The 15,173-nt window shown below is 46.4% G+C and overlaps 1 protein-coding gene across 5 annotated transcripts in view; it reads left to right on the plus strand.

Moving 5' to 3' along the window:
- Window positions 1-15,173, plus strand: part of LOC311440188 (uncharacterized protein) — a 30,799-nt gene that overhangs the window by 8,653 nt on the left and 6,973 nt on the right. For all 5 annotated transcript variants that reach the window (XM_084526750.1, XM_084526752.1, XM_084526751.1 and 2 more), the window contains exons 2-6: window positions 864-1,717; window positions 8,127-8,288; window positions 11,068-11,254; window positions 12,246-12,400; window positions 13,620-13,646. In XM_084526750.1, the coding sequence (XP_084382876.1) occupies window positions 864-1,717; window positions 8,127-8,288; window positions 11,068-11,254; window positions 12,246-12,400; window positions 13,620-13,646 (1,385 nt within the window). The remainder of the gene's footprint in view (window positions 1-863; window positions 1,718-8,126; window positions 8,289-11,067; window positions 11,255-12,245; window positions 12,401-13,619; window positions 13,647-15,173) is intronic.

Raw genomic sequence — 15,173 nt, forward strand, 5'->3', positions numbered from 1 at the left:
CATTGTAGCCCTCCGAGGTACCCTGGGTCAGATGGTAATAAGGGCTCAGGATTCTGCTCTGTGAAATGCTAGATCCAGAAAAACAGTGAAAAAACCTGGGGCCAGATATTCAGCTCACATAGGTCAGCCTTTCATCCAGAAGCTGTTCAACACTTCATCCACATCACTGCATAAAATAGTTGTGATGTGAAAATGCGTCATCTTTGCCCACGTGCAAAAACTCATGAACAAAGCTGCTCCCATACCCTTTCTCTTTAAAGGGAAGGTAAGAGTTCATTTAAAGAAATGACTTCATAGATAAAGCCATGCAGGGACTACAAAAGATCTACAATGCCTCATTTACTTTTCCTATCAGTACTTGCTTTTCATCACCTGTATGTGTGCAGAGCACTACTGACCAAACAGTTTGCAAATTACTTGTTGCAATCCGAAATCCACTCAAATCTCCAGAAATACACATTTAGTTTTGCACATTTTTTTCTGCTGCTGCCTCAGAATACATTTAATCAGAAGAAATAGTTTAGCCTTAAATTAATGTATTGTGCTTCTCTGTGTCTGCATGCAGGTAATCACTAAAATTCATGTAACTTTCTGTACTGTTTCCTACCTACCTACTAAATCAGAACTCTGTGCATTTATGACCCTCCCCCGAAGGACACAGTGTCTGTGAAACAAAACACTTCTGTTACAGCAAAGTCTACAAGAAAGTGTCATATATCTTCAGAAAAACAAACCAGGGCTGCCCCCTTCTACTGCGTTACTATATAGACAGCTTTCAATCTCACATCCCTCAGGCAATGCAGTATAGATTAGACTGAGCTTTGCAGCCCCTTGTGACTTTCTACTTGTTTTCCTTTATGCAGGTAAGAAGAGCCCACCTGCTGAGGACAAAGTAGTGCTAACACACATGAAGATACTGAGCAACGAAGGAATTCAGAACCCAGCGCTAACACCAGAGACCACTACTGATGCAGCCTGCACTGAAGAGCCCCATCTCCCTGGTGCCAGCCTCCCCCAGGACTGCCAGGGAAGTCCCAATGCTGTGGCCCCGGAGGCAGAACCAGACTGTGCAGATGCCCCGGCAGGCACAGACTATGTAGCCACACTGCCTGACCTCAGCACCTTCGAGTCCAAGTGCCAGCTTCACAGATTCTCCAAATTTGAGTCTGAGGACTCAGGGGTCGAATTGCCAAGTGGGGCTAATTCTCCATCGACGCCAACAGGTTCAGAGAAGAGCTTTGTGCTTCACAACAGAGACTCATTTTGCGACTCGGGCGTGCTTAGCACCTCTTCGTCTCCAGAAATTGACCATCTGATAATGAGAACATGTAAAGAACGTGCCAGAAAAGTCAGTCACCAAGGTCCAGAGAGTGAAAAGCAAGCTGAGTACTACAGCCAGGAGTCTGATGCTGTGCAGGTTCCCACAGCTCCCCTTGACAACTTCAGTGTCCCTCAGGAAGGAGAAAATCCTGGTGAACATTTTGACCAGAGTGAAAGGCAATCTCTGGAAAAGGAACCTGCACCAGAGATGGACCTACCCAGGGAAAGCACTCTTCCCACCCCAGATCCTGTAGAAGAGCCAAAGACAATTGCTGACAATTACCCAGAGAGCTTTGGCAGCATGCAAGACCTTCAGATCCCTGGGCATCCGCTGAAGAAGTACCCCACAAGTGACAGCCTGGATGAATACATGGATGAATGCTGTCGACTGAGTGAGGTAAGGAAGGCACCTGAACTGAATCTTGTAGCTAGGCCTGTCCAAATACCTCCATCAGGGTGCTGTTATCTGTCTCAGGTCAGGACACGTCTGAGTTAGAAAATCTCCCCTGAAACTGTTGTGAGCTGCAAATCATGGCAGTTGATGTTTAAGGTCTCTTTTCATAGCAGGGAAATTCTGAAGTGATTCCCATGTAGTCTCTAGGTAAGAATGACTAACAGTTCAGGAGGGTCTGAAGTTTTCAAAAAGCTTTAGATTAAAGCATGTGCTTGTGTCTGTGCTTCAAGTGAAAACTGTAAGGTAAGTCACCTTCCAGAGCCACACCAGCTCTGATACATGGGGTGGGAGCAGAACACAGTTTCAAGGTCAGGTTATTCCTGTTCCTGGGAAAAGCTGAATGGGCGCTCTGGGGCTCTGAAGTTTGGGAATAATTCATCTAAAGCGTAGTTAATTTCTGTCCAGGTCTGAAGCTGTCTCAAGAGCCAGCCCTTGAATATTGAGTGGACAGGGATTTAATGTATAAATTCAAATCTTTGCTGGGGTAGAGCTGGAGCTCCCGCTTTGCTTTGCTAGAACAGCTGTGATGGAAACTCTTGTGTTCAGAGACTGACCTAACTGCAAAGACAAAATATTTCCAGCAGCTTGTCCTACTCCAGACTAGCTCTTTCCCCGTTAACCGGGTACACTGTGCAACACACAGGAGAATAAAATGCCCTCTGTGCCCCCTCTCCCACACTGAATGCTGGCAAGTGCTCAGGCCAGAGCTGTGCCCAGAGCCCCACACAGGCACGCTGACAGACCGCAGGCCCGCAGGCCTGCTGCTGCAGGGGTTCCAGAAGCCAGTGACAGAAAGATCTCACTGGGGGGTTAATGCCTGACTGAGAGCCAGACCAAAGTCCCCACGGGCAGAGGGAAAGGAGAGGGCAGGCTAGGTGCAGAGGGACACACGAAACGGTGCATAATGGTGACTTTTCCAGACAGATACAGCACGCTGCTTTTCTCTCTGCTGCTCGTTTTCCTTCTGCATCAGAGCAGTGGGGTGTACCACTCACATTTTCTTTTTTCACTTCGAGAGGGAAGAAAGAGGTCAGAAAGATGTGATGTACTGAAGTCTTGGATCCTAAATACGTGTTTAAGCATTCTAGCTGCCTCCTATTTTAGAGGGCATTAGGTGCTTGGATGCTTTAAAGAAAGCCATTCTGCCAATATTTCCTGTGTTTTGGGGAACTGCAATTTCTGATGGCTCGACCTGAAGGGTGACACAGGGAGCAGTTGCCAGAAAGTGCCACCCCAAGCCCCCCGAGAGGCAGGACGTGTTAGAGGCACTGCGGAGGGAGCCGCTCCGTGTCTCACATCAGGCCTGGGGATGCAGCCTGGAGGATCAGAATTTGGGGCCATGTTTCCGTGGCATGCCCAGCCATCGCTTCTCATCCAGGGTAACAGCGATGGATTGGAAGGTAGAGAGAGCCAAGTGAGAGGTGCTGCTGTGCACATGATGAGTGTATTCCACCATGACCTCTGCCCAGGCCCTGAACCACGAGGTGATGGCCATCCTCTCCAGCAGGCTAAACCCTCCCAAGCAGTGAGGAAGGTCAGAGATGGCACTGTAGGCCAGGCCTGTCTCCCTTAACACTAAGTGTCTGGGCAGCACAAGCATGCACAATCAAACTGAGCACCCTCTTCTTCCCCAGAGCTGTCTCACTTTTTGGGGGAGGTGGGAGGAAGAGACTTTGCATGGTTCCCAGACAGCAACCTGGCCTTCTGACAGAGGGTTCAGAAAAGATTGGAGCAGGAGACTTTGAACACAAGGAGACTTTTTATGAAGTTACCCAAATTCTCTGTTGCTCTCTGGAGGGCTTGCAGCTAACTTGATCTCATCCAACAGCTCTGGCTGCCCATGAAATTCCTTTAAATCCCATGCGAAATGGAGACTCAGTTTCCCAAAGCAGAGCATTTAAATAAACAATAGAATAAATTAGAAAGAGGCTGAAGAGGAAATGAAGGCTTGGTGGCTTATCTCCCCTCCTTTTTAATATCCTCACTGGCTGAGCGCTAAAGCTCTGTGCCCCAGAGCACTTTTCTGTGTTTGTTTTCTGAGCTGTATAAATACAGCTGTGACCTGGACACCAGGGAAGCTTGCCCCTCTTCACAGAGCCCCTCCAGGCTGCTGTATCTCAGGAGGAGCACTCTGCGAACTGCTGGGATGACAGGCAATGCCCAGGGCTGCTGCTGCTGTGGTTTGTGCCTCAGACCACAGGGACAGCAACAGAGCTTTGTGCCCTCTCTAAACCTGCACAAAGTTTTCCTGTCCTTGCTGTCATGCAATTGTTCTGTTGATCATGCAACAGAGGCAGGGTGAGACCCAGGTGGCCCTCTATCCATATACCTTGGTTTGCCCCAGCTGAGGCTCTGCTCCAGGCTGACACAGCGGTTTTCACATGTTCCTGTCACCTGTCCAAGATGCAACATGGTTGTTAGGAGCCAACCTTTTCTGTGTGTCCCTGAGACCCCGCCAGTCAATGGAAATGCAGTCAGTGTTGTCTAAAAGACAGCAGGCTAGTACAAGGTATTCCCACTCTGCTTGGCAAACAGCATGCCCCTTCAAATTAATTCCCAGTGCATTAAATTTGTACTGATATAAACCAGTGCAAGCACTCTTATCTGTCTATTTAATGCCAGGTGAAAGTATTATTTAATTATAGGTGAATTATTAAGTCCCAAGCACCAGGAGTGCAGATGAGTTTCCCCGACCCCACTGGCTGTGGCTATGGCACTGAGTTTACCGGCATGCTGCTGCCCAGCAAGGAGGCAGTGCTGGATGAGGATGGCCCCCAACATCCTCCAGCCTCCCTCACTGCTGAGGCTGCTTCTGAGAGAAGGGGAGGGAAAACGCTGAAAGAGAGAGGCTGGAAAAGACCAAACGTTTTGGTGGTTTAGATTCATTTGGTGAATGGGTTTGGCTTAAAATATACATCACACCATTTCAGTCTGGCATTTCTTAAACAAATCTTTCTGATCTTTTATTTTGTACTGTCATTATTTTGAAATGTGTCTACATTTAAAAAGATGAAAGAGAGTGGAAGCTGTTAAACAACAAATGAAAGAACTTTGAAGCCTAAATAAAAGCATTTCCTTTTAAGCCAAATGAAATGTTTTGGGTCAGTTTGAAGACGCATAGCTTTTGATGCTTTTGCTTTGCAAACACTTCCTTGCATTTCATAAAGTTTACATTTAAAGTCAGCACAGACCCCTAGAAGAAGAGACAGGGTTGGAGCACTGTCGTCACTAAATGGGAAAAAAAAAAAAGAAAAAAGGCTATTAATCACATAGCATTAATTATCCTTGTCCAAAGAAGTCAAAATACTTCTCTGGAGAGCGGTATGGTTCAGGGGAAGGATACAGCAAGCTGTGACGCTCTGCCCTGTGCGTGCCATACGGAGGAAACCAGAAGCTATCAGCCAGCATGACCACTCCTGGACATCAGGGTGGAGCAGTCAGAAATATACAGCACGATCCCTCTCTTTCCTGTTATTCACAAGCCTCGTGGTGCTGTCAGCTCCCACTGACAAATGTTTCCCGCTCAGCCTATGGCGTCACTGATCAGTCACCCCAAGCCCAAAATGTGCAGTGTGCGATTACATTCCTCAGCTGTTGGCATGTTCACTGCATGCCATCCTCGCTGGCCATGCCAATATGGTGTGGGAGAGCAGGTAGGGATTTCTGGGAGAATGAAGCACTGAGGGAAAGCAACGAACATCCAGGAACCTAAGTCACTGCAAGGAATATTGACGAGCTCTCATCTGAATGAAGTTCCTACCACTAGCTCCAGCTGTTGCTGCCAGGTCCAGCGCAGAGCTGTTTACCATCAAGCCTAACTGATGAAACGCATCAAAGCAACAGATCAGGACTGAGATCTGGCAGGACAGAGTGCCGAGTAGATGATCAGTAACAAAGATTTTTATTATATCTCAGTTGGGCACGGGACTGGTAAACATCTGTCTTTCCTGCAGCTCCCACTGAACTTCATACCTCTGTAGTGACCAGGTACAGCAGCAAGACAGAGGGACTCTGGTGACTTCAGAAGTGTGATTTTATACCAGTTAAAATATTGGCTCTAGATAAGATCTAAACTTGCCACTGCATATGTTGACTCTGTATTTTTAGGCTTCCTATGAAATATGTGAGCTAGCAGAGCTGTGAGGATTTATTGCTAACTGAGCAGGGCTCTGTGTGCTAAAAACCTGTCCCCAAAACTTAGGTGAGTACTCACAAGGGCAGAGATCTTCAGTATCTTCAGTTCCCTTAACTCCATAGGGTCAAATCCTTAGTAGGAGCAGCACAGTATGGCTGAGGGCCTTGCCATCCTTTTCTTTCAGCTGAGGTCTGGTTCTCACTGATGTACCTGAAAGCAAAAGCTGGCACCTATTTATACATTATGCTGTTGCTTTCCTATTGCAGCTTTAACCATCTGATTTTTAAGTTGTGCCTACCTCATCCTCTGCATCTTCACCTTCAAAAAAGTAGGTGAGATGATTTTCCTTCTCAATAGGTTTCATGTACCCCAAAATGGGTACATGGCTTTTGTTCCAATACTACTTAACAATCTCCATATGGGGAATGGGAAAAATGTCATCCCCATTAAGTGAATGTTTTGGGAAGCTTGTTTTGGGAGGACAGAGACAGAAAGGGACTCCTCCTGGAAAATGTTTGCTGTTTTCCTGTGGTAGCTCCCCCAACTTCAAGCATAAAACTCTGATAGTTGCTGAGAGGAAAATATTCAGACCGGTAAGTGACAGAGCAGGTTCTGTGCTGCACATGGTACGTCCAGAAGATAGGGATGTGTAGGTGTTTCCAGTCTACAGAACAAAAGGGTCCAGGAAGAGTCCCTGGAGAGGCCTTCTCTGAGGGCAACCCCCTCATTTTGGGGGCATCCCACCAAATGACACAAATTTTCTGTGTTGAATGCCTGCCATGTCTGAGCAATCCCGATGCTAACGGGCATTGTGGCAGGGCAAGCAAGGTGAAGCATCTCTTTAAAAGCTTTTATCCTTGCATGCTGACCACAGAGATGGCTGGCCCTACAGGGATCGGCAAGCACTGCTGGCTCTGCCTGGTTGGCCTTCTGCTCATTTGCACTTGCTGGGATCACTGCAACAAAAAGCAAATTAATTCCCTATTAAATAGCCCAAAGTTCCTGCCCTGAGCATCCTATGAAGGAGGGCTGTGAAATGGGGAAATGGGGTTCTCTGGCAGAAGGGGAACAGTTAAATGTGCAGAAAGAGGGTACAGTGTGTCAGAAAGCCTACATTTTCAAGGGGAATGAGGAACTTCTGACTACCCGTTTTGGGGCAGCTTAGAAAAGCCAAATTTTCAGAAGCTGACACGTACTTTCTGAAAAACCTGCTCCTGAAGCTGTGCACGCCAGAGCCACTAACTGCTTTCAGATACTTGAGTAACAGCACAGTGGAGTCCAGCTCTTCCCAGTGGGTGCCAGCTGGGCTCTGTTCCCCGTGCAAGCCCTAGGATGGATCCTTTCCTGCAGCACTGGTACACCAAGGGCTCCGTTCTGTGGCTGTGACCTCTGTCCTGCTGCCGCTCCTACAGGCACTGCCCAAGGAGCACTGAAGTCATGAATGTGAGGGGCTGACCAGCTCGGAGTTACTGTAGCTTTTCATATGATTTCATGTGACCTCTGTCCCAGCTTCAGACACAAAAGCATCTGGACATAATAATGCCTATTTATAAACAACATTGTATCATCATTTGTTTAAAGAGAAGTAAATCCTAATGCTGATTATTTTTGAACACACCATGAGCTTTCTGACATAATGAAAAGACAGGAAGAGTCCCAAGGCTGGCATTTCCCCAAAAATGTAGATTGTTGTGGGAAAGGAGACAGAGTAGGCTTCCTGCTTTTGTAGAGGGAACTTATTTTTTGAAGTAAGATAAACTTAGAGTACTGCTTTTGTAAAGACTGAGGCTTATTTTACTTACCGATATCACACGCACGCCAGCAAGCAGAGCCAAGGTGGAAGCGAGACGCTGTCCGTATTTGCTAGCAGCAAATAGCTGTCCATATTTTCCCTGCCTGTGCACGGGCCCATCCATACATGCCATGCAGTAGGGTCTCACCTGTTTGTAGGGGTTCTGTCACATGGAAAAAAAAATAAAAACCTGGGAGGCTCTCACAAGGTTTCCCTCAGTGTCAGCCTGTGATCAGTCCCTCTGACAGAGCTTCTTGTGGGCTAATTTAGAGAAGAGCCATGAGCTAGCAATGTACAGCTCAGTATGATCACAACCAAAGCTCCTTGCAGGCCTGAGAGTCTTTACCCCAGCCCACACAAACACAAGGAGCTGGTAAGGACTGCCCTGCCTCTGCACCCTAGCCCAAGCTGTATTGTCATTGCAGGTGAACCAAGGGAACAGCAAGGCCCTGGGATCAGGCCTGGGATACCTGGAACACATCTGCCAACTGATAGAGAAGATTGGGCAGCTGCAGGAGCACAACCTGCGGCTCCAGAAGCAGGTCTGCAGCTTGCAGAAAGAGCAGAAGATGAGCCAGCTAAAAGAGGTAAGCAGACACCAGAGAATCTTTCATTAAATGATATAACTCAAGGCCCACATGCAAAGTTTCAAGTCCATCTAAGAGATGATGCTAACTTACTTGACCCCATACCCATCTGGGCTGGGTGTTCTGGTCTTCAGGGAACCTCTGCCCACCATGCTCAGCTTCCCTTAGGTTGGCCTTCTTGTTCCTTTTTGCTCTCAGATGTCCTAGTTGCCATTTGCTTGCCTCTGGTGAGTTACAGAGTCCCCTCACCTCAGGCGATAGACAGCTCAGTTGGTAGCTTTTGCTTCTCTGCAGTTGAAAACTCAAGAAGGCACCTCCTTCTGTCAGTGCTATCAAAACAAAATGTTTCCATGGACCTCCCTAGCAATTGCATTTTGAATTAAAAGCTCTTTTCCTTCTGATTTCAAGCTGTCAAAATCCCAGAATTTTCCACAAAATTGATACAATAGGAAGTAGTGGTGGTACCACTGCCCAACCCTGATGCTCCTTTTCCCTCCCTGGTCTTCTGAGCTGCTAAATGAAAATCTCTGACATGAACATCTCCGTGTTCCATTTGTCTTTTTTTTTATTTTTTTTTTAAGAGAGACAGATCTAGCTGTGGACTTTGATTGAAATATTCAAATCATTTCATCTTCCTCCTAAACAGCATTTTTTTTTTAGTCCCTGCATACTCTGTTCAGTTCCACCCCACCTTTTATTCTTGGGTCCTTTTCTTTGGCCACTACACCAGGTTACCAGCTTTTTGCCACCCCCCACTTTTTCCCTTTGTATTTATTGTATCACCCCCAAAGGAACAGAAGGGGTTTGTCACACTCAGTTATCTCATCCCCACCATGCTGTGGTGACTCTTTCATTCTGCTGACAGCATCATTCCTCCCCTGGTGCTGCTCTCCCACCTGCTGAGGCTGGATCTGCAGTAGGTGACCGACTCCTCAGAGCCAAAGCCAAGTCATGAGTCAGGTTGCAGAACAGCATAGCCTGTCATTTCCATGTACCCATCTCTGATTCTCAGAGGAATGCAGCCTCCTACATAGAGCCTGGGAATTGTTAGCACATTTCCTGAAGCTCTACAACTGAGTCATTGCTCAAAGTAACTCTTCCGAGCTGAAAATTCAGGGTCAAATCCTCATCTGGTGTAAAGGCCTCCTCCTCCCCAGCTCCCACTGAAATGAAAGTCACTGTTCTTTCACATAAATATTTGAAACTGATCTTTTCAGTATTTTCCAAGGTCTCTCACCACAGCCTTCTCAACTGCACAAATCCCATGATACTCAGCAGGGAATTGGACCCCTGACTATAACACTCAGCACTTGCTCTACAAAATGATGCTCTCATTTTGCTGATGCTCTCTCTTGGATATCCTTGTAATGCCTGTGTGCCTGCTTCTCCTATATCCAAGTAGCTCTCAATCGTTTTCTTTTCCAGTCCCATAGCACCTCTGTGTAGAAGAGAACCACTACTACTCTCATTTGCCATGGGACACAGTGGTTGCTGTCCACATCACAATCTGGGGGGCATTCTCAGGTTACTTTCCAAACCACATTCACTCCATGCAGAGTGAGAGCATAGAAAGGTTTCCATGCCCAGGAAAGACACAAATCACAGCACAGAAATGGGTTACTGGGGTAATAAGAGCTGGTTTGGGGGATGGACAGAAACTGATGATATTTCCAGAAACACTCAGACAATGCAGGTTCCTAAAATTGATAGAGCTATACTGGTTTATTCTATAAAGCACCAGGCAGTCTATAACACCGAAAGCTTATAGCAATCCATAGCTTGCAGGACTAGCCTTCATCAGGTAGGATGACTGAAAACTTCAAACATTTGAGTAACCTTTTGTCATAACTCTCCTAAGCATGTCTTGCCCAGAGAAGTAGTTAATCTTTTGCAAAATTCTGTGCAGAACACAGCTTTTAACAAAGGAACCATGGATTAAAAAAAAAAAAAAAAAAAAAGCATTGATCCTGGGATGCACAGGGAACACATACTCCACATCCTTTGCTTCAAAAGGAAGTCCTCAATGCCATAGGCCAAAAGCAACACATTTAATCAGATTTTCAAAGCACCTGTCAAAGGCATAGGTACTGCAAAGTGCCGTGCTGCTGTGGCAACTTATCCAAATGACATATTACATTAAATCTGTCAATCACTTGTGGGTCTAAACTGGTGTTGGCTTGTCCAAGTTCCAACACAGTTTGATTCTCTTTCCACTTTGACTGTACAAAACTGTTCTTTGCTTCCTGCCCTCCTAAGCTCTTGCACAACATGATCATGCAAAGCTGAAAATCTCCCCTTTCCACCACATCAGCTACAGAAGTACCCCAGCTAAAGTACCACATACAGTGAATGTTTGATAACACATAAGCAAACTATGACCTCCCATCAATAAAAATACAAGATACTGTTGTCTGTGCATGTTCCAAATCAAATAACATTATCATAAAATGTGAGTCACTGTTATAATGGATCTGTTTATTTACACAATTGCCTCAGCTGAGCAGCTATGTGTTTAGAAACTTGTCTTCAGCTTTTTCTGGGAAACAAACCCAAAAGATGCCGAGTACCAGGCAATTCAAGGCAAACACCAATGAACCCATGAAAACTCTTGCATTACCGCCTCCAGGCTGCTCAGTTTTTTAGGGAGTAAAATTGTTTGTCTGGGTCTTGGGACAAGGCTGAGCTGGGATGCTTGCAATTCGTCTGAGCCATTGCATTGCCCATTACCTTGAGCTGCTGCAGCCTGAAAGTCTGCATGCTTTCTTCTTGTCTGGTGTAGGAGTACCTCATGCAGCATTGCTCCTGCGGAGCTGCCAGCGTGTTCCTCAACTCGTACCAAGACATGAAGACATTTTTCGCAGGGAGAAGCAGACCTCACAGCCTCTTGGTTCAGACGGGAAACCCTTCTGATCTTTCCATCATCCCAGAAATAGGAGCCAACACCGAAAAGCTGAGCAGCTGCAGCGGTGAGTTTGACTGCCTCTAACCTGCCCTCCTGCTTGTCACCAGCTGGTGAGATAAGCTGACCAGCAGCTTCCTTTTCCCTACAACAGACAGATGGGAATAGAGCAAAGTGTCAGCTTCCCAGCTAAGGCTTAGTTCCACTAAGAGGTGCTTTTTAAAATACTTTGTCTACATCTAGGATTGCTCCTTCACGTGTGAAGCAGGACTTCTTGCCCACTGTAGCTGTGGCTACAGATATTGGGACAAATACGTTATCAAATGTCACTCTCTTTTGGAAACTTGGCATACCTGCCTGAATCCATTAGTGTAAGTCCTCCATGTGGCTGTAAAATCCTCCCAGCTGGGATGTGATTTTATCCAAGGTGGAAAGCCTTACACCTGTTATTAGTCTCCTACCCTCTCAAGCAGGCACAGAACACGCTCCTGGAGGATGACTTACTCTATAGACCATGTGGAAATAAGCCCCAGCTGCAAGGCTTGGATCCAGAGACCAACTTTTCCAGAAAGCTGAGAAAAAGTAGGCTAAGACTACTGGCAATAAAACCAGTTGGAAAGTCTGTATCCAACATTAGATGTGAGTTAGCCCGCTAAATGAGGCTGATTAGTTCATTTCAAACCCTGGACTTAAGCCTGCCTTCATAACTGGTGAAACACCACATCAACACCTCCTAATGGGATTGAGTCGCTGTAAATGTCCTTTGGGATCTCTAGTGCTGAGCACTTCTTTCAGGGAAGAAACTCTTCCCTAACAGTTTCAGAGCAGGCCCAGAAGGAAAATAAGACCTTGAGGAAGCCATTAGAAAGTTTGCCCTGGCCAGACACTTGCTTGAATCATTTCCCTTCTTTGCACTAAAGCATGTCATGAAGACACAAAAGGTTTCATCCCATCAGGAAGTCCTAAGGGGTTTCATCCAGTTTTGTCTGCACTGTCCAGAGGCTGTCCTAGCAGGACACTGCTGAGAAACATGAGCAAGTCCTTGTGTTTCATTGCAGGAAGTGAGAGATACCCAGAATCAGGAAACAGCCAGCCAATGTCGGTGCTCAGGAAGCTGTCAAACAATAGGAACAACAAGGAGAATGAGTTCACAGAAGCTGGTAGCATGGCTGAGGGGCAGGCTTTTCCGTCAAAGGACCCTGCAGCCCGAAAGGTGAGTGATAAGCTTGGAGCCAGGCTCCGAGTGGGGTCGGTGGGGGAAGCAGGGAGAAGTTCTGCTCACACAAGTGCAGAGCAAGGTACCAGGAGAACAAGCCAACGTTGCCTGCTCCCAACCAGAGCTGGGGCTGCGTGGGCTGGGGTGCTCTGTATGTATCTGATCTAATAATGATGAAGGATATGCAGATGGGGCAAGAAAGGCACAGAACAGGTACCTGGTTCAGGGGAAAGAAGCACTGCAGGCAGCAACATGGGCTTTAGCCCTCACTAACTCCAGGTACTTTGGTGCATGAAGTCAGTTGTAAGAGCCTTCACTACTGCTGCTAACAAGGATAAACCAAGCACACATTCATTACCATATAAAAAATTCTGTGTCAGTCCATAGCTGGCAACACTTACTGCCAGACTGGCTGCATATCAGTGTAATTAACAGCAGCCCCCAAAGCTTGTTTCAGGGAAACCCTATCGCTGAATTCCAAGGAAGCCAGGACGAATGTTTTTCCTCTCCCTCTCTTTCCCATTGTTTGTGGCTGCCTCAGCACTTTGCTGTTCCAGTGGGGATCAGAAGTGCTAAAATGCCAGGGCAGAATCCCTAATCAGAGTATTCCCAGCTCTACAGGAAAAAGGAAGGAGTAGGTCTCTCACGGGAAAGACTTTCTCATGAAGTTTCCACCCAAAGTTGCAAATGGGTTGTGAACATTTGGATGGTCTTCAGGAACCCAGTCAAAGATGAATCCTGAAAGGTGCTCAGTGCTTGTGTCTAGCGAAGCTCTGGGTTTTAGAATTATTTCATGCATCACAGTCCCATGATGGCTTCACAGGACTCCAGAATCAAGATCCACACTCCGTAAGCTGAATCTTAGCACTGTCTTCTTACACCACACCTTGGTATTGTTGCTCCTGCATTTTGTACTCTCAGCATGGAGTGCCCCCTTTCCTTCTACAGCTGCAGCACTGTATGGGGGTCCTGTCACGCCAATCAAGGTGCTATATACATGAACTGACAGTCTAAATACAAAAGAGAGGCAAAAGGTAAAGGAAAGAAGAGATTGTCATGCACATGTGAGGGTCAGAACCACAAAGGGATAGAGGACTTGAATAAGGCCATGGGTGAAGCCTAGGGCAGAGATGAGAACAGAGCCCAGCCTGTTCCAAGCACTGTGAGGTGGTCTCACTGCCATGTTATTTACCAGTTTATTTCCCTTTGTTTTTAGGGTCTGGACACCAGCAAGAACTGCTTGGTATGTAATACCTTTCTGTAATGTATTTCACTTGTATCTGCTTTGCCATGGAGAAAGCCTCTGAAGCACACAGCATTTCACAAAAACAAAAGAGCTTCACTGACCCCAGAAAGTTTACTATCAAAGTAACAGACCGCATGTGTCCTTAGTATGACTTACTGCACTCGGTCTGTTGTTCTCCCACTCCCACTGTAGGAACCAGCTAGCTAGCCTTCAGGAACAGGCAACTGCTTAGGCTTCCTCTGATGTTAGCAGTGCTGGCTTGTCTGGGACACCAGCACAGCAAGTGAACTGCTGAGGCCTTCAAAGCTTGCATTAATCCTAGTAACAAATACAAAGATTTGATATTTCCATGAGTAAACAGTCCCACTTACTGGCAATTAACTCAATAGCACAAAAAACAGTGGTGAAGTTTTCAGCTGAGCCACTGACCTCATCTGAAGCTTTGACCTGAAAACTTAGCAGAGCCTCAGGAATTACTGCAATAGCTGCCAAGCTGTGCTCTGAGGTGCCCACAACTCACGGAGGAATGGCTCTGCTGCTGGCATAGTAGGAAGGCACCTCGAGACAGGGTAAGACAATGCACCAAACGTGACAATGCCACTGAGAACTTCACTGAAATGGGCACTGACATCGTTTCTGCTCATCACGTTAACCCTAGGACATGATCTTTTTCACTCTGTTCCCAGGGTTTTCAACCATTATTTTAGGAAATTTAAAACAATATAGAAAAAAGAAATTGAAAAAATTTAATACGTGGTTACTTCTGAGTTCATGAGTCTAAATGAGTTCAGTCCTAAGAGAGGAAACATTAGGGAGAGCCTCATGAGAATCCCTGACCTCCTGATAATCACTATTAGCATTTCAAATGTAAGTGCCCTATAGCTGTGGCTTGCAGACGTGACACAGAAACAAAGGCCTGATCTCTTCTAATTCATGGTCCGCAAAAAAAAGTTGACACCTTTAAAAGGGCTGATACCAAGGCACCTGGCCTAACAGAAAGGAGAAGAGAGCCAAGCTGCTTTTTTTGGGTTGTTTGCTATGTAAAGCTACTGCCCCCCCACCTCTGCCTCCTGGGGTGCATATAAGTAGGTAGAAAACCAAACAACTTTTCTTTTCCTTTAGTACAGTATAACAATAAGGTAAAACGTGCCTTTAGGCAGCTACTCAACACTCTCCAGTGAAGTGCTCTCACTCTCTGCAATGTGAAGTCAGAAGGAACAGCAGGGCCTTAGGCACAGAAATGATATGGGACAAATACAAGGAGGGCACTACTACTGATGGTTGACCCATCCTGTTCCACTGTGCCCCGTGTAGGTACAGGCTGACTACCAGGCTCCACTGCAGGGTGTTAAAATCTTCTTTGTGAGACCTAACCCCAGACAACCTAGGCTGAATTAAAAATAAGGTTCTTCCCATCTCTCCAAAATAAAGCAGCTGAAAGCATGGCACCATATGCACCGGTGAGCTGCAAAACTGGGGAGTCCCAGTGCTGCACCAGCTCTGTCAGGAGTGAGGCTCTTGCTA

This window comes from Aythya ferina (assembly GCF_964211825.1).
Source record: "Aythya ferina genome assembly, chromosome: 7".
Taxonomy (NCBI): Eukaryota; Metazoa; Chordata; class Aves; order Anseriformes; family Anatidae; genus Aythya; species Aythya ferina.